This window comes from Ursus americanus, chromosome 23 (assembly GCF_024610735.1).
Source record: "Ursus americanus isolate L20-20 chromosome 23, mUrsAme1.1.p, whole genome shotgun sequence".
Lineage (NCBI taxonomy): Eukaryota > Metazoa > Chordata > Mammalia > Carnivora > Ursidae > Ursus > Ursus americanus.
The window spans coordinates 21,692,820-21,716,038 of NC_142149.1; the positions used below are offsets into that span (position 1 = coordinate 21,692,820).

A 23,219-nucleotide genomic window follows, 5' to 3' on the forward strand; every position below is an offset into this window, starting at 1 on the left:
GTTGTCTGCCCCAAACACACAATATACACTGTTGTCACAGGGATAGAATAATGGCAATAGACATTCCTTCTAGAAAATGGGGAGATAACAGGAGGCACATGGCAATTGTTGGTTCTTATCAGTTCTGAAATCTAGCTGGGCACATGTTGTCAGGGTCCTCTACTCCAGGAGCAGGAAAAGTGCCTTGACTGGGGCCCAGTTCTGTTTTCCTGGGAATGGTTCCCTAATCTTTTGTTCTCCGTGATTCTTCTGGCCTCTTAATGCTGCTTTCTGGGAGGTGTCTCCTTCTACATAAGAAATGTCTTACGAAGCTGAATATCTTTCTCAGTGACTTCCTTCCTATAGAAAGTTGGGATCCCAGGGGCCTCTTTTCATTTTGAATAATCTCTCTGTCCCTTTTAATCCAACTGGTACGTGTTCCTTTAAAATTTCTAGGATCTTTAGGGCCCCAGGGGCTCAGTTGGTTGGGCGTCTGACTCTTGATTTCAGCTCAGGTCGTTGTGTCAGGATCGTGAGATTGAGTCCTGTGTTGGGCTCTACACTCAGCGCAGAGTCAGCTTGCCCCGCCCCCTCTACTCTTCCCCCCACTCGTGCTCACATTCTCTTTCTCTCAAATAAATAAAATCTTAAAAAATAATAAAAAAATGTCTAGGATTTTCTAGGAATTTGATTTCTGTTATTCTGTGTCCCAAAAGCTACAACATTATAACTCATTTTAAGACAGGCCTGTCTCTAGTTTGGTTGTGTCAGGCTGTTGTGTGATAATTCCCTTAAGCTTCTTAGAGGACTTCTTGTCTAGTTGAGAGAGTCAACTAGGCATGGCTTTAAAATTTTCTGAGGTTTTTAAAAGGAACTTATAGCCACATCTTTTATCTGATATTTTACCCTGTGGGTAGTTCTCTTTTTGAGAAACTTATGGCTTGAGAGACAGAAGATGAGGAATGGTTTTATTTTCCAGTATAGCAAGATCTAGGCCCTCTATATGTCTTCTAATTTTTTTTTTCTTGCAAACTGCACAGTTCTCTCTTTAGTGTATTTCTTACCATACTTTATTATTTGCGGCTAAAAGACTACTTACCACTTTCAAAGCAGCTAATATAAACATGTTTAAAGACTAAAGGAGCAGTGCCTGGGTGGATCCATCAGTTAAGCCTCTGACTCCTGGTCTCACCTCAGGTCTTAATCTCAGGATTGTGAGTTCAAGCCCTGCGTTGGGCTCTGCACTGGGTGTGGAGCCTACTTAAGAAAAAAAAAAAAAGGCTAGAGGAAACCAGGTTTAAATAATTAAAGGAGAGTGTGGTGACAGTGACTCAAATAGAGAATGTCAGTAAAGAAATATAAATAAAAAAGACTCAAATGGAAATTCTGAAGTTGAAAAGTAGAATAAATGACAAAATCACTAGCAGAGGAACTCAGAAGTCAAATTGGAGATCACACAGAAAGAATCCATGGACTTGAAGACAACAGTAAAATAATCCAGTTTGAAGAAAAGAATGAAACAAAATTAACAGAACCTTGGGAATCCGTGGGACATCAACTATACCAACAATACAGACAGTTGGAGATAGGAGAGAGAGTCAGAAAAAAATATTTGAAGAAATAATAGCTGAAAATTCCCCAAATTTGATGAAAAACGTGTATCTACACGTCCAAAAATCGAATAGGACTAACACAAAGAGGTCTACACCTCTCATTGAATTGTTTAAATCCAGATACAAAGAAAAATTTTGGAAAACAAGACAGAAAGAATTCATGATATACACGAGAACAGCAATATGATTGACAGTTGACTTTTCACCAGAAACAATGGAAGCCAGAAAGCAGCTGAGTAACAAGTCAAAGTGTAGAAAGTTAAAATTGTTAATTAAGAATTCTATATTCACATATCAAAGAACACTCAAGAAATTAAAAGACAACCGAAAGAATGGGAGAAATTATTTGTAAATCATATATGTGGTAAGGGTCTTATATCCACAGTATTTAAAGAACCCTTACAAAGCAGTTAAAACAACCCAGTTTTATAAAGGTCAAAGGACTTGAATAGACATTTCCTCGAAGAAGATGTATGAAATGCAAACAAACAGGAAAATATGTTCAATATCACTAGTCATTAGGGAAAGGCAAATCAAAACTATAATGAAATAGCACTTTATACCACGAGGATGAATATAATTAAGAATAGAAAAAATGGGAAAATAAGAAGTATTGACTATGATGTGGAGAAATTTGTTTTCTTTTTAAGTAGTAAACTCCACTTAGCATGGGGCTCACACTCATGAGCCTGAGATCAAGAGTCACATGCTCTCACTGACTGAGCCAGCTAGGCGCCCCCGATGTAGAGAAATTTAAAACTTTTGGTGGCAGTGTAAATTGGTACGGTTACTGTGGAAAACACTTTGGTAGTTCCTTAAAAAGTTATAAGTACCAAACAACCCAGAAATTCCACTCCTAGATAGATACCAAAAGAATTGAAAAGAAATATTCATAAAAGTACTTGTGCACAGATAATGTTCATAGCAGTAATATTCACAGTAGTCAAAAGGTAGAAGCAATCCAAGTGTCCATTGACAGATGAATGGATAAACATTTGGTATATCCATAGAATGGAAGATTTTTCAGCCATAAAATGGAATGGATTACTGAGATACGGTACTATATGGGTAAACCTCAAAAATTTTATAAAAAATGAAATAAGCCAGACATAAAAGATCACATTGAATGATTCCACTTATGTGAAATATCTAGAGTAGGGAAATCTATAGTGATAGGAAGGAGAATAGTGGTTGGCTAGGTCTGGGAGTTGGAGGATATGGGGTGGTAGGTCTTGAGAGTGATTACTTAATGAGAACACCCAACTGGGGGAATGAAAACTTTGGAACTAGAGAGATGTGGCAGTTGCGTAACATTGTAAATACTAAATGCCATTGAATTGTACTTTAAAATGGTGTATTTTATGTGAATTTCCCTTCAGAAATAATTTAAGTGAATTCTATATCCAGCAAAGAAAGCTATTACTGAAAAATATAGGCAAAATAGACAGAGACATTCCCAGAATAGCAAACAGAGAATTTGTTGTTAGCAGACATGAAATACTGCTTTACATGAAATACTAAAGGAAGTCCTTCAAGCTGAAAGGATATGGTTCCAGATGGTAACTTGAAGGAAAAGCACTGTAAAAGTTAATTACAGGAGTAAATATAGAAGGCTGTAAATAAATTTTTCTCTTATATTAGTTCAACTGAATTAAAAGACACATGTGTGACACAGTAATTATAAAACTGTATTATTGGGCTTTTAAGATAAATATGTAGGAGCCCCTGGGTGGCGCAGTTGGTTAAGCGTCCGACTCTTGGTTTCAGCTTAGGTCATGAACTCAGGGTCATGAGCTCAAGCCCTGCATCAGGCTCTGAACTCAGCAAAGAGTCTGCCAAAGTTTCTCTCTCCCTTTTCTTACGCTTCTCCCCATGTGCTCTCTCTGTCTCTCAAATAAATTAGTTAATTTTAAAAAATAAATATGTAACATGATAATAGCAAAAAGAAAGAGGGGGGAATAGATTTATTTTGGAGCAAGGATTTTTTATTTTACCAGAATTAAATTAGTAATAATCTAAAATAGATTGTGATAAGATACCTTTTTTAAACAACAGAGAAATTACAATGATATGCTAGAAGATACCAGCTTTAAAGAAGATAGTAAAGGAAGAACGAAAGACACGAGACATATAGAAAACAAATAGCAAAATGAGACATATCCAACTAAATCAATAATTACACGAAATGTGAATGGCTTGTATACTTAAAAGGCATAGCTTGTCAGACTGGATTTTTAAAAAAAGATTCAACTTTATATTGTGTAGAAGAAGCACACTTTAGATTCAAAGCCACACATAGGTTGAACATAAATGAATAGAAGGTATACTACATATGTACTAGCCTTGAGCAATCTTAGAATGAAATTAATACAGTTTGGGGCACCTGAGTGGCTTAGTCCGTTAAGTGTCAGACTCTTGGTTTCAGCTCCAGTCATGGTCTCGGGCCTGGGATCAAGCCTGGCATAGAGCTCCAGAGTGGGTTTGAGAGTCTCTCCCTCTGCCCCTCCCCCTGCTCGCGCTCTCTTGTGCTCTCTCTCTAAAATAAATAAATCTTTAAAAAAAATTTTTTTTTATTCACAATAGCATCTAAAGGAATAAAATACTTGGGAATAAATATAACAAAAACTTATACACTGAAGATTATGAAATATTGCCAAGAGAAATTAAGGAAGACCTAAAAAAATAAACAGACATCCAAGTTATGGTTTGGAAGACTCAGTATTGTTGAGATGGCAGTTTTCTCCAAATTGATCTGTGGAATCAGTGCAATCTCTGTCAAAATCCAGCAGGCTTTTTTGAAGAAATTGGCAAGTTGGTTCTAAAATTTGTATGGAGATGCTGCAAAATGATGAACAGAGTAAGAGGAGTTACACTTCCTGATTTCAAAATAGTCTAAAGCTGTGATAATCAGGATAGTTATTGGTGTAAAGATAGACCTATAAAGTAATGGAACAGTATTGAGACTCTCTTAAATGTTTACATTTGTGGTCACGTGGTTTTCAATAAAGATTTCAATAAAGGCAATTCAGTGGGAAAAGAATGGTCTTTTAAACAAATGGTGTTGAAACAATTGGGTATCTGCATGGTTAAAGATGAACTTGGGTCTTCATCTCCAAGCATATATGAAAAATAACTCCAAATGGATCATACACTGATATGTAAGAACTAAAACTATAAAACTTCTAGAATAAAACATAGTAGATAATCTTTATGACCTTTGGTTAGGCAGAGTTCATGTACAGGTTTTCCCTGCTATCTGAAAGTATAGCGTTCCTGTGAAACCTTTTGTAAGCTGGAACGGTACGAAGAGAAGAAGCAGTTACCACTAATCTATGTGGACAAATTTTTGAACATTCCTAGACCCAAAAAATAATGTCCCTTCAGCTTTTCTTATACCTTAGGATACATCTTGCTAATAGATGCTCCCAATAAATCAGATAAAGCACAGATGCTCACAGACACAGTTCAGAGCTGTGGTAGCTTGATACTGGGATGCTGAGCCTGGTTCTTGGGGAAGGAGCTTGGCAGTACTACTCTCGCTGCTCTAGGTTCACTCTGCCTCTCGAATGGCTCACTGTAAAACCCTGAACACTGTTATTGCTTTTTACCTTTTTTCACAAAAGTGAAAATCCTCTTCAGATATCTTTTGGTTATCAGTTAAAAAACAGTATTGGTGTATTAGTTAAAAACAGCTACAACTATAGGTCTTTCATAAAAGCAAAGTGGCATAACACAGTCTTTCAAAAAGTAGAGAATACTTGTATGTGACATCAAAAGCATGATCCATTTTTTTTAAAAAAGGTAAATTGAACTTAATCAAAATTAGGAACTTTTGTCCTTCGGAAGATACCATCAAGAAGTACAAGACACAACCCACAGAATTGGAGAAAATATTTGCAGATCATAGAGTCCGTAAAGGGCCTGTATATATACAAAGTCCTTAAATACATAAAGAACAGTTAAATCTCAATGGTGAGAAAACCCAAGTAAATGGACAAGTCATTTGAATTTATATTTCATGAAACAAGTCATTTGGGTAACATGAAAAGATGCTCATTAACATTAGTAATTACGGAAAAGCAAATTGAAACCATGATATACCAGCTGGCTAAAGTTAAAAATATAGACAACAACAAGTGATAGTAAACTATGGACACACTGGAACCCTCGTACATTGCTGGTGGGAATGTAAAATGGTATAGCCACTTTGGAAAACAATTTAGCTGTTTCTTTAAAAGTTTAAAATAAACTGCAGCACCTGGCTGGCTCAGTTGCTAGATCACGGAACTTCTGACCTCAGGGTTGTGCGTTGTGAGTTCAAGCCCTACATTGAGTGTAGAATTTACTTAAAAATTAAAAAAAAAAAAAAAAGTCTTGGGGCGCCTGGGTGGTTCAGTTGGTTAAGTGTCTGACTCTTGGTTTTGACAGTTGGTTAAGTGTCTGACTCATGATCTCAGGGTTGTGAGATTGAGCTCAGCATTTCTGCGCTCAGCCCAGAGTCTGCTGGAGAGTCTCTCTCCCTCTCCCTTCCCTCTTCCTCTTCCCCCCGCCCCTGCTCACATGTGTGCAGGCTCTCTCAAATAAATAAAATCTTTTTTTAAAAAAATTAAAAAGTATAGAAACAGGGGCGCCTGGGTGGCACAGCGGTTAAGCGTCTGCCTTCGGCTCAGGGAGTGATCCCAGCGTTCTGGGATCGAGCCCCACATCAGGCTCCTCTGCTATGAGCCTGCTTCTTCCTCTCCCACTCCCCTTGCTTGTGTTCCCTCTCTCACTGGCTGTCTCTATCTCTGTCAAATAAATAAATAACAAATCTTAAAAAAAAAAACGTATAAAAACATACAACTCAGCACTTCTCCATGTTAGATTCTATACATAAGAAATGAAAACCTATTTCAACCAAGACTTATATTTGAATAATTATAGAAGCATTATTCATAATAGTAAAAATATTGTAGCAATCTAGATGCTTGTCAGCCAGGAATGAATAAACAAGACAGTTCGTAAACTGGAATACTGTTCAGCAGCATAAAAGGAATGAACTACTGGTACACGCTACAACATGGATGGGCTTCAAAAATATGCAGGATAAAGGAAGCTAGATGCAAAAGATGACATGTTTTATGTTTCCATCTTTGTAGATCTCCCGAAAATCTGTAGAAACAGAAAGTCAGTTAGTGGTTGCTTGAGTTTGGGTATAAGCAAGTGGATGGATTGCAAACAGGCGTGAGAGATAATTTTGGGGTGATGGCAATTCATCAACAGTGTGGTGATGGTTGCACAGCCTTACAGATTTACTGAAAATTATTGAATGTACGCTTAAAACTGGTGAATTTTATGGTATGTGAATTATACCATTTAAAGCTGTTAAAAAATACTAGATACAGATAAAATTGCATGGTGGTGAAAACTCAGTAATTACAACTTTTCTTTAACAAGAAATTTAATGTAGCTCATATCCCTTAGAATAAATGGGCTATAAGCTGAGTCTCCAAACTTTTGTTTCTTCAGATGTTTTAATGAAGTCATTTGTTGTAATGATAATCAGTCTGTGACTGTGCTGATGTCATTTGTATCTAATTACCAAATTTAGGGTCACATTCAATTTATTAAGCATTTTTATTTTTAAAAAAATTTTGGCAAAGCGCTCTACCGTAGAGATACAAAGTGTTAAAAATCATGGAAACCTGCTGGGAATTTATAATCAGTAGAGTCTTACCAGATCCCTGCAGTACAAATAACATTCTTTGGTTCACCAATTTCTAGGCACTGTGTCGGTTGCTGACTACACAGTGGTGAACTAAATAGACGAGGCGCTTTCCTCTCCGATCGTGAAGTCTTATAAGGAGTCCTACAGCAACTCAGAACTGGCGTTCGTGGTTTCATAGGGGAAGAAACAATCCCATCCCGTTAGGGAGATTGGGAAAGCCTTCATGGCATAGATAGCGTGTCCAGTGGACATAAGTCTATTTCTGCTGATAGAATAGGCAAGTTTGGTTCTGTGGGTGCTTTAGAGAATATAGTATAAACAAAAGCACAGAGCCCGCTTGAAGAGAAGCAAATAGGTTTTTAAGTTCTATTTTGTTTTCCTCCATTGGTTGTACTTTACTATATATAGTTAAAACTTGCTTTGAAATTATAAAATGTATCATTATAAACCACAAAGGATGCTTTTGATTTTAATTGTAAATTAAAAATTAAAATTAATTTTAACTGTCCTAAATTTAGAAATATTAAAATGTAGAAACAAAACCAAAACAAAAAAACTTAATTTTTTTAATTGTGGAAAGACACATATAAAATTTGCCATCTTAATCATTTTTAAGTGTACAGTACACTCACAATGTTTGTGTAATCTCCAGGACTCTTCATCTTGCAAAACAAAAAATGCCTCTTAAAATATAAAATAATGTGAGTAAATTTAGCCACATGTATCAGAGACCCAAATTAAAAGTGGCTCAAATATGATACAAGTTTCTTTCTCTGTCATATAAAGTCCAAAGGCCTGGTATGTCTCTGCAGTCATCTACAGGCTTTTTCTAGTTTTCTGCTTATCTTTAAAACTGTGGCCTTCAACTTCGTGATACAAGATGGAGTTCGGTCATCCTAACCACATTTCAAGCAGCAGGAGTAAAGAAGGAGTAAGAAGGGGCACACCTTCTCTCTTTAAGGATACTCCTGAAATTGCACACATCACTTTTTCTTTCCTCCCATTGGCCAGAACTTAGTGACTTGGCTTTATCTAGCTGCAAGAGAAATAAAGTTGTCTTTCCATACAGCCATGTGCTAGCTCAAAGTTGGGAATTCTGTTACTCTAGGAGAATGGATAATTAATTTTCTCTGCCAAAGTAGTCATTAAACTTTCTTTTCTTCTATAATGCTGAATCAGATCTTTTAATTTTTGAAGTCAGGAACTATACTCCAGTTGAACCAGCAGGGGTCACTGTTGAGCAAGTACGGTCTTTGTTATTTCCTTTGTTAAACCTATCTGCTACTACATTTCTCAGCAATAGAATTTATAGAAAAACAATTATAGTTTTATACAAAGCAACAATAAATGCTAGTGTATGACAAAACATGTCACTTAGATTTTTTTAAAACCCAAATATTTAAGCATGTCCTATTCCCTAGATAAATGCTTTTGCATTGTGTTTGCTTGTTCAGGGGATGGTATCCTCCCTTGAAAGAGTTAATAGAGAACAATCTGGTTGCTCTCATGTTTTTCCCATGATCACGTCCTTGTAATTGTTTGTGGATAGATTACAAAAAATATGCAATGATATATTCCTGTGTTAATATAAAACTAGATTACCTGATAATGTCACATTTGAACAGTCACTTCCTCTACAACAATTATATCTGAAATCTTTCAAAGATTTGTTGTAATTCATTATATCCTGGATCTGATTGGTTTTGATAATCTTTATATTTTGCATGAAAAACCAAAGTTTGGATTCAGCTGAAATAGTAAAATACCTAAGACATATATTCTGTTGCTTCTAGGAAACATTTATTTTACCAGCAATGCCATGAATTGGAGCAGAAGCCATATGGGTTTCCTAGAAAACATTTAGAATTATTGTGTCTACCTCTAGGATTTCCAACCTCCATTCTTATGTTACTTCAAATAATGAAATACTCTGATTATTTTATAGAACTGTAATCGTTCCTTTCTTTTTCTTTTCTTTTTTTTTTTTTTTTTAACGCGGGCTCCACACCCATCATGGAGCCCAATGTAGGGCTCAATCTCACGACCCTGAGATCAAGACCCGAGCTGAAACACCAAGTCGGATGTTTAACCAACTGAGCCACCCAGGCACCCCAGAACTGTAATTTCTTAAATCCTGAGATTTACAATCTGCTTCTTCTGGTCCGTTGGTTCTCAAACTTCAGGAAGCATTGGTGTCACCTGAAGGGCTTCTTAAAATACAGATTGCCCTTCTTTCTCTCCACCTCCTCCTCACCCCATTTTTGATACTATAGGTCTTGGGTAAGCCCAAGAATTTGCACTTCTAACAAAGTCCCACTTGATGCTGGTGCTTTTGGTCAGATGACCACAGGTTTTCAACCACTGATTTTATCCTTTCTTGGAACGTTAGAGTAGAATATATATGTGCAGAAGGGAGAAGAGGGATATGTATGTCTGGACAGATGTCCTTTAAGCCTGGTGTTTCCCAAATCCTCCCGGGACACTGTCTGTTCCTTTTTCCCTTCACTTGCATTATGCTCCTACAGACACAACACCATTCAGTCTTTTTTTTTTAATTCTTCATTTTTTTTTAAGGATTTATTCATTTGAGAGAGAGCATGTGCTCACATGCACAGTGAGGGAGGGGCAGACAAGCAGACCCCACAGGGAGCCCGTGCTGGGTTTGATCCCAAGACCTAGGGATCATGACCTGAGCTGAAGTAACACCATTCAGTCTATATAGACTGATGCAAGGAAAGAAATTAGTTGTTGGGTGTGATTTCATTTTATATCTAGAGTTGTAGAAGTCTCGTGAATGACGTATGGCAGGTTTATATTTTTTAACAATTTAATTACTGTATATATTCAAGGGAGCAAAAGCACCTTATGAGGTAAGATTTGTAGCATTTAACAAATATACTTTGAGTATGCAAGATAAAGAGCTTAGCATTTCTAATATATAAGTGATTGTCCTTTTGTGATTTTGAGTTGGGCAGAGTCTAGTAGATTGGGTGTTGAATGAGTCTGTTTTGTACTTAAGGTCTTTTTTTCCCCCCAGATCTTAAGCTTAATATATATGCTATCTAACTCTGAAAAGTCTCCCAGGTCTGTTTTTTATGCTTTAGTTTTCTTTGCAAGACATTGTATTTTATGTCATCAACCCTTGATTATCCAGCTTTTTAAATGGGTTATAATTCCCGCACGTGTTCTTTTCTGTAAGTGTACCCAGAGAGGAGTTACCATCGTGGCGTGGCATCTTAGAAACCGTATCATTTGAGAAGAACTTAAACTTGTTTAGGAGGAAATATGATGGCTTCATTTTGAAAGACTGTCTTATAGAAGAAGGATATGATTTTTTAATAGCTTCCACTAATGGGTAGAAATTATAGGGAAGCAGATTACTCTTTGATGTCATATAATTTCCTAAAACATGTCATTGTCAGTCAACAGCATTACTTTTATTATAAGATTTCTGTTGCACTGCAACTTGATAGATAGGCCACCTTTCCATCACTAAGTCCTTTTGCTTCTTCAAAAGTCCTTTTCTCCATTTTCTTTTTTTAATTTTCACCAACCCTGTAATCTCAGAGACCTGCGTCATCTTTTACTTGAACTATAATTTCAGTGTATTCTTAGCTTATGTCCTTACTTCCAACCCAGAGTTTAATTTCTTTAGGTTTCTCTTCTCTATGGGATTATTTCAAATTTCTAGCCTGATGTACAAGTTTCCTTCATGACCAAACCCTACTATCCACATAACAGTTCAATTTATTAAGTTCCTACCATGTCTCAGGCTCTGTGCTCAGTCCTGGAAATATGTTGGCGAATATGAAAGCCATGGTCCCTGCCCTCACAGAGCTTTCCATTTAGCTGGAGGGTAGGTTGTTACAGTTATTAGAAAATATCTATTGTAATTACTCTTTGAATGTCTGAGTTTGAGGGGGAAGTACATTCTGTCCACTACTTTCCTATCCCTTTGCTTCCCTTCCATTACTTTGTCTACTTTGAATCATGAAATGCTAAGGCCTTCATGTATGACTCCATACTTTTATACATCTTATCTCCCCCTTTTTTCCTAGTTAATTAACTTCTGGCCTTCCTTTAAGACCCAGTTTAAATGTCAGGTGTGGGCAGAATTCGTTATTTCTTCCTTTGTTCTCATATACCAGTTGTCATTTATCTGTAATAATAAAGTATTTACTTGTTTGTGTTCGTTGTAGAGGACGAGCTCCTGAAGTACAGAGAGAACATCTTTTCTTTGTATCTCATTGCCTGTAAGAGTGCCTGACTTGAGAGGGTGTTCAGCCAGTGTTCGTTGCATAAAGTCAAGAGGCATCTCTGTAATACATAATAGCAGGGACTGAACATTTTTCCCTCGGCTTCAATGACATGTGTGTTTGCTGTTTTTGCTCTGCTTTTTATTGAGTGTAGGTATTTGTTTTTTTATGTAAATTACTATAGAAGCCTATAGTCTTGATCTCCTTTATGGAAGAAATGGTGACTGTTTAAAAGTCCCCGTTGTGTTCTATTTGATTAATTTGTTAAATGATCACTTGTGTGCATCAAGAATGCACGTGGTGGTGGTTATGAAGCATTAGCAGTTTTCTGCATTTGTATAAAACTCAGAATGTCCCCTATCCTAGGTTTCTGAGCGCCACCTTGAACAAGTAAATGTGACTTAGATTTGGAGAATCAATTTTATCTTAATGGCATTTTTAAATAGTCACTGTGCAGTGATGTGATTTTAAGCAAATAAATCTTCTACGATGCCGTTTCCTTACAAGAAAGTGAAGATTAAGGATAGTATGAAGATTCAGTACATTACTACATGAAAAACACTTAAAACGATACCTGCCACATAATGTCATCCTTCTGATTGCTGTTAATTTTTTCTGAAGACAAGGAACAAATTAAATGTCTCAAAGATGTTTTTCAGCCTAGAGTCCCTAAAAATATGACTTTGTCTTATAATCCCCACTATACTTATTCACCTCTCTTTAGAGGATTGCCTCTAAACTTTGAGTTGAATGTAATAAAATGTTAAGTAACACTAAATGATTTTGTTTTTGCAGATGTTCTCAAATAGTGATGAAGCTGTAATCAATAAAAAACTTCCCAAAGAACTCCTATTACGGTAAGTCTGAATGCTAATTTTAGTTTGGTTGTGTGTGTGTATGTGTATATTTGCCTATTTAAAAATTTTTAGGCTTATTGCTAATTTTTTTCGTGTATGTATAGGAACTGGATTATCTGAATTTGTAAATTTATTGATTCTTTTGTTAAACAGTCTTGATTCTGTATTTTCTAGATATGAATCAAAATTTTAAATGTTTAATTTAAAAACAGTTTTCTCCTACCTGATTTGTACCTATAAGTGATTTTGTTTACTAGTTTTCCCTTGTTCTATTCTTGTATATAATGTGAAAGAGATAATATATTTTATTTTATTATAATGCTGATTTTTTTTGAAGTGATTCTAATCCATCCCTTCGCCCCACTTCCCATTCCCAATATCAAATATGTCCATGAAGTGACTTGTATTTGCGACAAGATATCATATATATTGAGGCACTGTATGGAAGAGTCACAGCCCTTTACTTTAAGGGTGAAAAGGTAGGGACACATGACTGGCTCAGTTGGTGGAGCAGAAGGCTCTTGATGTCAGAGTTGTAAGTCCAAGCCCCATGTTGGGTATACTTAAAAATAATATCTTAAAAAAAAAAAAAGATAAAAAGGTAAAAGTTATTTGAAGCTCTTTCTTGTATTACAGTTACAGTTTTATCCTCCTCATTTTTAACATGTAGAAATTACATTTGGGATCACCCACAACATAAAACCCACAGGCCCCAATTATATACATCTGACCTAGGAATTGCCTAGGAAAATACTAGGGGAGTTATTTTCAGTGCCCATAATTTTTTAAAAGATTCTATTTATTTATTTATTTATTTGAGAGCAAGTGGCAAGTGAGCGAGAGCACAAGTTGGGGGAGAGGCAGAGGGACAAGCAGACTCCCCACTGAGCACAGAGCGCAATGCGGGGCTCGATCCTAGGACCCTGAGATCATGACCTGAGTCAAAGTCAGATGCTTAACTGACTGAGCCACCCAGGCGCCCCTGTTTGGGCACTTAATCAGTGCTATTCTTTGTTCACTGATGTAGAATATCATGACATAGAATGAAAGATACATTCTCTTATGCAAATGTTAGAAGCTAACAGGTTCTACTGAGGGACATCTGCCTCTTGCTCTTAGCAGCTACTGCCCCAGCCCATAACCAGCCCAATCCCCTGCTCAAGGTGGAAAAATAATCTCACACTAGTGCTGGTGAAGACGAGTATTCCTGGTATTTCTTAAGGATTTGCACATCTGAGTCCTTCACTATATTGCAAGTACCTTGCAAGCAGGGACTTTTCTTACAAATCTTTATGTAATACTTATACTTTGGAGATACTAAGAAAAAAATAACAGAATTGAACTTGGAATGGATTGTTTTCACGGAAGCGATGCTTTAGTACATGCTGTTGACTGTAGTTGAAATAATATAAGGTACCCAGGGCTATTGGAGAATGTATCCTGGATATATTGAATATCCTTCAAATGTCAGCAAAATTTTAGCCATCTTAAGGAGAAATATTCTTAAATGGGTTATGTTCTTTAGTGTTAGTATAAACTGATTACACTAAGACATACTTCAGTTGTTTTTTTTTTATAATGGCATTAATTTGTTCTATAGCAGTTTACCTAAAGACTCAGTAAGTAAGATTCAGGGAAATTATTTGATTCTTTGGTAATTAGCTGCACCCTGTTATGGTTTACATTTTTATATTTTATTAGAGTTTTTCTCCATGGAAGACAGACATAAAGGCCACATACTGTATAATTCCACTTACATGAAATATCCAGGATAGGCAGATCCATGGAGATAGGGGTCGACAAGGGCTGTGGGGAGGGGTGATAGGGAGTGACAGCTAATGGGTATGCGATTTCTTTTGGGAGTGATGGAATGTTCTGAAATTAATGATTATGGCTGCACAACATTGTGAATATACTAAAAATTACTGAATTGTGTACTTTAAAAGAATAAACATGGGGGGCGCCTGGGTGGCACAGCGGTTGAGCGTCTGCCTTCGGCTCAGGGCGTGATGCCAGCGTTCTGGGATCGAGCCCCACATCAGGCTCCTCGGCTGGGAGCCTGCTTCTTCCTCTCCCACTTCCCCTGCTTGTGTTCCCTCTCTCGCTGGCTGTCTCTATCTCTGTCAAATAAATAAAATCTTAAAAAAAAAAAAAAAAGAATAAACATGGAATGTGAATTCCTTCATATATATATATATATATATAATTTGTATATATTTTTAATTTATAATAATTTTTTCAATAATACAGTTGTAGTAAAATATACAATTATAAGTAAATTTTTATGTATTAATTAATTTAAAATAAAAAATGCAAGGGCACTTAGATGGCTCAGTCGTTAAGCATCTGCCTTCGGCTCAGGTCATGATTGGGATCAAGCCCCACATCGGGCTCTGTGCTAGGTGGGAAGGCTGCTTCTCCCTCTCCCTCTCCCTCTCCCTCTCCCCCTGCTTGTGTTCCCTGTCTCGCTGTCTCTCTCTCTGTGTCAAATAAGTAAATAAAATCTTAAATATATATATATATATATATATATATATATATATATATATATATATATACACACACACACATACATATACATGATAGAGTAAGAAATTGTATACATTTAGCTCTTTTTGGATTTACTAGTACCCATGGGAAATAAAGAAAATAGGAAGAAATACAAGGCCTCTCAGACACTGAAATGAAGAGCTTTGGGGCCAAAACATCATATAGCCTAGTGGGTATCCTCTAGATTGGCAGCCTTTAGGTCAGGTTTCCAACCAGCCTCAGTCAGACACCAACTTGATGTCATTACCTGCTGGTTGATGTGGTAAGAACTTTAGAAAAGAGCTGTGTATGGCAGATGTTGAGGTTTAGCAGTATGTCCAGATAATTGTACTCTTGTACATTCTCTCTTGGTGTAAATGTTCTATATTAAGGTAGTTGAAGTCTTATGAGTTAGCAATATTTCATGCATATCTTAATCTAGTATATGTGTAAATCAGTATGTCAGCTATAAACTCTGGATTCCATTTTATTTTTATTTATTAATTTAATTTGTCTCCAGAGTACTTGAGATGGCTTGGATCAAGAGCAAGAATAATAAATACAAATAAACTATGAGGACCATGTCAAATACTTTTTAAAGTAGAAAACCAAAGCCATAAAGGAAATGCATGTACCCTTGTAAGAACTTACACAGTTGCTATAGATGGGTCTCACATTTAGCTTTAAATTTCTTGGTAGCATAAATGAAATAATATTCTTAACAGCAAAGAAGAAATATATATATTATACCATAAAGTCAGCTCTTTCTAGCACTACTTTCTAAGAGAAATTTCTCAAATGAGAGTCTACTTACACTTTGTCGATAAAGTTCTGTAGCAGATTCTGTCACAGATTTCATATGGTCACGTCTTGTAGCACCTTTGTAATAGTTAAAAACAAAATAATAACACGTAAAAATGAATGCATGCTTCTGACAGTCCAGTTGATCCAAGGTTGCTTTTGGCTGCAAGTAATAGAAACTCTGAGATAGGCTTAAACAGTAAGGGAGGTTGTTTCATACAAAAGGAAATACAAAGATCAGGCTGCCTGCATCCCACGGTTAATTGATTTAGGGGATCCACAATGTCATCAGCAATTTTCTGTCTGTTCTGCTAGAAACAGCATCAGCTTGGTCCTAAAAGCCCTTTTCTTCATGGGCACGGGATGGATGCCAGCAAATATTGGATCAGCATGTGTTTTTGTTCACTCTGAGGGGAGAGATACGTGGCCATTTATGCTCCAATAAAGCCTCTTCTCAGATCTCATTAGCCCAAATTGGCTTAGGCCTGAACCAATCACTGTGACAGGTTTAGACACTAACTGGGCTGAAGTGGATGTTGGAGAGTCAATTACAGTGCCTGCCACAGATAGAATATAGCATACTTTAAGGAATCATGAATGTCCTTCAGTCTTCTATAAATCTCATTTATCTTAGCTGGGATTTTCTTAAGATTAGGGTAGTGCAAGGATTATATTTCTTTCCAGGTCCTGGAGTCAAAATATCCTTAGTTGTGGACTGATGACTGATTCCTGTACTTCAAACCAGGTGAACAAGTAGATTTGTCATCCTTTGATGGGAAATAAAGGGCCTAACCATTACTTCACCCAGATAAAGCACTACCCTACTTTTGCATTGAGTTTTATTTCCTCAAGAGAAAATTATAAACTGTTCCCAGCGTGTTAATAAATGGTTAATGAGGGGCGCCTGGGTGGCACAGCGGTTAAGCGTCTGCCTTCGGCTCAGGGTGTGATCCTGGCGTTGTGGGATCGAGCCCCACATCAGGCTTCTCCGCTAGGAGCCTGCTTCTTCCTCTCCCACTCCCCCTTCTTGTGTTCCTTCTCTCGCTGGCTGTCTCTCTCTGTCTAATAAATAAATAAATCTTTAAAAAAATAAAATAAAATAAATGGTTAATGAAGTGCTCATTCTGTACCACAGAGCATAGCTAAGATGATATTTGTCTAGAAAGTGTTCATAAAAGGTGATATTGCCCGTTGCTCAACGTAGTCTCACACACACACACAAAACCACATTAACATTCCTATAGAGCTTTTCATTTAGACAGAACTTCCCTGTCAACTCGGTCTAGTTAATAATTTAAGTAGTTGTTACTTGTACACCTGAGAAACTAAATGATTTAGTGTGATACATGGGATTACCAGATATGAGTAGATTAGGTTTGCATAATTTCTGATCAGTATAATCTTGGTTAGTTAACTGTAAGTAGCTGGCTAGAAGACCAGCTGTCTGATGTGTACTCTCCAGATCTGTAACAATAAGATCATTTAAAAACACCCAGGATACTTATTTTTCTATTCTTTGTGGCCAGGGGTATGCATCTGGTTTATTTAGGAGCAGTTCTGCATTGAGATTCGGGTTAAAAAGGAGCCAAAAGCACAGCCCTAATTTTAAGATGCTGAAGATGATCTGATCTCATGGTGGTTATGTCTGCCAACTCTGATTCACTTCTAATATGCAAGATGTGGTCTTTATGTTCACATTAATAACCAAGTATGTATAGAGAGCTCTTATAATTTAATCTGTAACAGATTCTTGTCTAAACAGTCAAAGCTCTTCTTGTCCGTGATAGCTACAGGTAACATACATTGCTTTTAGCAGATTTGTCCACGAGATGATGGATAATAACCATAATGTTATAATTATACCTGAAGTCCTCTCACTTAAAACAGGGGCCTAGGGGCGCCTGGGTGGCACAGCAGTTAAGCGTCTGCCTTCGGCTCAGGGTGTGATCCCGGCGTTGTGGGATCGAGCCCCATATCAGGCTCTTCCGCTGTGAGCCTGCTTCTTCCTCTCCCACTCCCCCTGCTTGTGTTCCCTCTCTCACTGGCTGTCTCTATCTCTGTCAAATAAATAAATAAATAAATCTTAAAAAAAAAAAAACAAAAACAGGGACCTAGTAAACCTGTGTCTCTGGTTTGATAATAAAGACATTAGCATACAGTTTTAATGAACAGTTCCTGCAAACTGATAGTCTCTTGTGAGGAATAAGAAGCTTCCAATTTTGATTTTTTTTTTTTTTTGCATTTCAAAATTCTTTTTTTTTTGAAAATGTGGTGTAGTTTCTGTCAGCAGGCAAGTTTCAGAACCGTAAATTCAGGGGCTCCTGGGTGGTTCAGTTTGTTAAGTGTCTACCTTTGGCTCGGGTCATGATCTCAGGGTCCTAGGATCGAGCCCCACATTGGGCTCCCTGCTCAGTGGAGAGTCTGCTTCTCCCTCTCCTCTGCTGCTCCCCCTGCTTGTGATCTCTCATGCTCTCACATGCTCTCTCTCTCTCAAATAAATAAAATCTTAAAAAAAAAAAAAAGAACCCAAAATTCAGAGCAGTCCTTAACATGTCATATGGCCAAAGATCTTCATCTAGTGCCTTTAAAAATTTTTTTAACAAATAATATATAAATTACTCATTAGCCCAACACTTTGAGAAATACAAAGGAGTAAACAACTGGTTTCCTTAATCCCTGCTCTTTCAGTGTCCACCCCTCCCCCCCTCCCCACAGAAAAACCCATTCTCCCCTCCAAAGGTAGCAGATGTATCCACTTATATCTAGATATATTTGCAATATATAAATGCATGTCTTCATGTATTCATATTTTATATTTTTTAAAAATGAAAACATGATATAAATACTCTCCCACAACTTGTTTTTGTTTCTGTCATTTAATAATCATTGACCTCTTTTTAGGTCAGTTCATGCAGCTCTACCTCATTCTTTTAAAAGACAGCTACGTGGACTAGTTCATCAATCGAATGTACCGTATTTAAGCATTTTTATTTACATATATCAAGATTGTTTCTAACTTTTCATTATTTCAGTAATGCTGCCATGAACATTCTGTAAACCATTTTTACTCCCGCTTTTGCTTCTGCAGGTTGTAATACGTATATCTTTTATTTTAATGGACACTGTCAAATTATTCTCCAAAAAAATTGTACCTATACATATCCCCATTATATGAATGGAATTATCCTGTCTTAACCTCTCCAGGACCACTCTGTGCTTTTTAGCTTTTTTTTTTAAGAGAGGGAAGAGTGCAAAAGGGAGAGAGAAATCTTAAGCAGGCTCCATGCCCAGTGCAGAGCTCGACATGGGGCTCAGTCTCAGAACCCTGAGATTAAGACCTAAGCCGAAATCAAGAGTCGTACACTTAACGGAGTCACCCAGGTGCCCCTATGCTTTTTACCTGTTTATTATTTTTAAATTTTATTTACTTATTTGACAGATATAGCCTGAGAGCACAAGATGGGGGAATGGCAGAGGGAGAGGGAGAAGCAGGCTCCCCGTTGAGCAGGGAGCCCAACTCGACTTGGGACTCCATCCCAGACCCTTGGGATCATGACCTAGCTGAAGGCAGATGCTTAACCGACTGAGCCACACAGGCGCCCCGTTTTTTAACTTTTTAAATAGAATTATATTAGGAGGTGTTGCTCAGGAGGGTTTGGGATATCTGTCATAAGACTTCGAAGCCAAAGGAAGTTGGGAATAAATCCTTTTCAGAGAACCATACTATAGGTAACCATATCCCAAAATCTACTTTCACTATTGATTTTAACAGCCAGCCCCCATGTTCTCCTCCAGGGTTTGTTTGTTTTTTTTCTTTTTTTGTATAGCAGTGAGTTTTATGTATAATTAGACCCTGTTTTCTTCCACATGATGTCTTAGCATCTTTTTGCTTCCTGGTATTCTTTATCAAGGGTAGGGAAGGCAAGGTCTACTTTGCTTAAACCTGGGCAACCTAAAGCCAGTCCAGTTTTTCAGCAGTCTGTTGATAAGAGATGGGGAAAGACTTTTATTGAAGCAATCAAGAGGATCCTTAGACACTAGCAGACCCTTCATTCCATTTCAGTTTTCTTATCTCTTTGATTTTAACCATTCTGATTGTCAGGGAAGGGCCCCTGGCTGGCTCAGTTGGTAGAGCATGCAAATCTTGATCTCAGGGTCAAGAGTTGGAGCCCCACGTTGGACCTGGAGACGCCTTTGAAAAAAGAAAAAAGTACAACATAGTGATTTGACAATTGCTTACATTATGAAATGCCTACCACAGTAAGTGTTGTTATCACGCATCACTTAACCATTCTGGTTATGGACATAGGTATCTCAGGAGGAATTATGTAAAGGGTTAAAGTGTGGAGAAAAGGACCACTGTGGACACGATCTAAGGTACTTACCCTGAAGATTGTGAAAAGCAGGAAGGTGCTCAGTATAATGTAGTTTATTATGCTGCCTTATTCTGTAGATGTTGTAGATATATATTTATACATGTACTGATTTTTTTAAAAAATTTAAGTTAACTTTATGATATTTGGAAGAATAAATGCTCATCGTGAGCCCCCCACCCCAACAAAAAAACATCTCTCTGGCTAAAACCCTGGAAGCCTAGCCCATCAGTTCTTGTATTTGGGTTTCTAAAGATAATTACCTCCCCTGTCAAGTATGTAAAATAAGTAGAAATCAGAGTTTACAAAACAATAGCAGACATGTAGTTGGACTTAGTATGGAGTGGTAGAAAGGACTTAAGCACTGAGGCTTATCATTCCTCTAACTAGGGAGCCAAATCAGGACTGGAAAGACCAGGCTCTTTTTACATGAATTGAATACAGGAGCACAGTGGCTATATTTGTCTTCCCTCTTTCTTTTTAATGTACTGTAATGTCAAAATCCAGGTGAAAACCTAACTCATTTGGGATCTTGATATTCAGAACCCCAGTCAGTACATTCCAAGAATGGAATGAGGATTGCTGAGGTATGTGCTTCCAAGAGTCTCCCGGGTCTGCATTTGGCCTCTAGCCTAATGTTTCATGTCTGCCTATAGTGCTTCCTTTTGTGGAGAAAAGGTTACTATAGTCGAACTAGGATCGTTACCTGTAAAGCTGCTCACCTGTGTGTCCCCCCCCCAGGTATAATACACTGTATCTATATAAATTGCTCAGGGATTAGTGATGACTTTGCAGAAACAGGATCTTTAGATTATGATATTCTACTTAAAGGTGCCATATAGCAGAAGACAGGAAAAGGCAGGGGCATTTCAGCAATTCAGGAATGTTTGTTGCATTAGAAAAACTTACTGTTTTAGGAATTGAGGTGCCTAAGTTGGGGATATCTATATTGTGAGTGGTTAGTAATCTGTATTGAAGATGGGAGATTTATTCTATAAAAAACAGTCATCAGGATGGTAGCAGGGCCACCTCAAGGGAACAAGAAAGGCATCCAGCCTTTCCCTGTATGGACGGATGTACAAAATGTGATATACACATACAGTGGAATATTTTTTTGAAGATTTTATTTATTTTAAAGATTTGTTTATTTCTTTTGGAGAGAGAGCATGAGGGGTGCAGAGGGAGAGAGAATCTCAAGCGGACCCTCCACCTAACTTGGAGCCTGAGGTGGGGCTCGATCCCACGACCCAAGATCACCACCTGAGCTGAAACCAGAGTTGGCTGCTTAACCGACTGTGCCACCCGGGTGCCCCAAGATATATTTTAGAGATGGGGGAGGGGGCACGAGTTGGGTGAGGGCAAAGGGGGAGGGAGAGAATCCCAAACAGCCTTGCTCTGAGCATGGAGCCGGATGGGGGGCTCCATCCCATGACCCTGATATCATGACCTGAGCCAAAACTGAGAGTCGGTTGCTTAACAGACAGCCACCCAGGCGGCCCTACAGCAGAATATTATGCAGCATTAGGAAGGAAATTCTGAGACATGTTACATCGATGAACCTTAAAGACATTATGCTAAGTGAAATAAGACAGTTACAAAAGGACCAATACTGGAGCGCCTGTATGGCTTAGTCTTTTGGGTGTCTGACTTGATTCTGGCTCAGTTCATGATCTTGGGATGGTGAGATCGAGCCCTGCAGGTTCCTCAATCAACGTGGAGTCTGCTTCAGATTCTCTGTCTCCCTCTCCTTCTGCTCCTCCGTCTGCTCTCTCACTCTCTTTCTCTCTCATATAAATAAATCTTTCTTTTTTTTCCCCAAAATGGGGATTTTATTAAAGCATGGGGACAGGACCCATGGGCAGAAAGAGCTGCTGCCATAAATCTTTAAGAAAAAAACACAGAAGGACAAATACCATATGATTCCTCTCATAGGAAGCACCTAGAGTAGCCAAGTTCATAGAGGAAGTAGAGTGGTGGTTGCCAGGAGTTAGGGGAAAGGGGAATGAGGAGTTGTTTAATAAGTGTGGCATTTCAGTTTTGGAAGATGAAAAAGTTTTGGAGATGGGTGATGGTTATGGTTGCACAACAGTGTGAACGTACTTAATGCCGCTGAACTATATACTTAAGAATGATTAAAATGGCAAATTTTATGTTATGTGTATTTTATCCAAATAGCAAAAAGGTTTTAAAAAGCTAGATATTCACAACACATTACTTTTTGTCTGATGTAATTAATTTTTAAAAGTTTTTTATTTTAATTTACTTTTATTTTTTTTAGAGAGAGAACATATGAGTGGGTGGGGAGCAGAGAGAATCTTAAGTAGGCTCCACATCCAGCGTGGAGCCCAGTGTGGGACTCAGTCTCATGACCCTGAGATCATGACCTTAGCCAAAATCGGGAGTGGGCTGCTTAACCAACTGACTCACCTAGGCGCCCCTTGTCTGACGTAATTGTTAACTGAGTTTATTCCAAGTTCCAAAATGTGACTGATAGTCTCTGATGACTAAGCAACAAAATTTTGTTCTTTTAAGCTAATTCAGAAGGTTTTTACACTTAAAGTAATTATGAAAGAAAAAAATCTGGCATTCATTCTTCTCCAAATTAATGTTTCCTGACCTCCCTTTTGTAACATTCTGGGTATCTCCAGTTATCTCAGGGAATTTGTAAAATTCTTAAGGCAAAATTAACTTTAATTTACTTAAATCTTTGAAACACATGCTATATTACACTTGTTGCCTCTTGCAGAAGAGTTTAGCATATTATTCAAATCACAATGACCTTTAAAGGGTGTTCATGAGTAAAGAGGGCTTTAAACAGATGTGACCCATTCACTTATTTGCCAGGATGCTCTGACCTGTTTTTACAGGTGGCTTATAGTGTAGAGAGTTATCACACTGTAAGCAAATCAATTACTTCAAATAATGCTTCAAAATAAATATTTAACTTCTGTAAGACTGAGAAGAATTCTAGGCAGTGTTTCCTGACAGTGATTAGATGAGTTTTGTAATTTCCTAAATTAGAATTAAATATATAGAGATTTAGCATAGTTACTAATTTTTAGGTATTATTATATTAATCTTTTTTCCTTCATAACTGTAAAATT

The 23,219-nt window shown here is 37.4% G+C and overlaps 1 protein-coding gene across 4 annotated transcripts in view; it reads left to right on the top strand.

The window, feature by feature from the left end:
• The window catches only part of FBXL20 (F-box and leucine rich repeat protein 20), an 88,267-nt gene that overhangs the window by 31,016 nt on the left and 34,032 nt on the right, over nucleotides 1-23,219 (top strand). For all 4 annotated transcript variants that reach the window (XM_045777743.2, XM_045777742.2, XM_045777745.2 and 1 more), the window contains one exon: nucleotides 12,351-12,412. In XM_045777743.2, coding sequence (XP_045633699.1) covers nucleotides 12,351-12,412 — 62 coding nt within the window. The remainder of the gene's footprint in view (nucleotides 1-12,350; nucleotides 12,413-23,219) is intronic.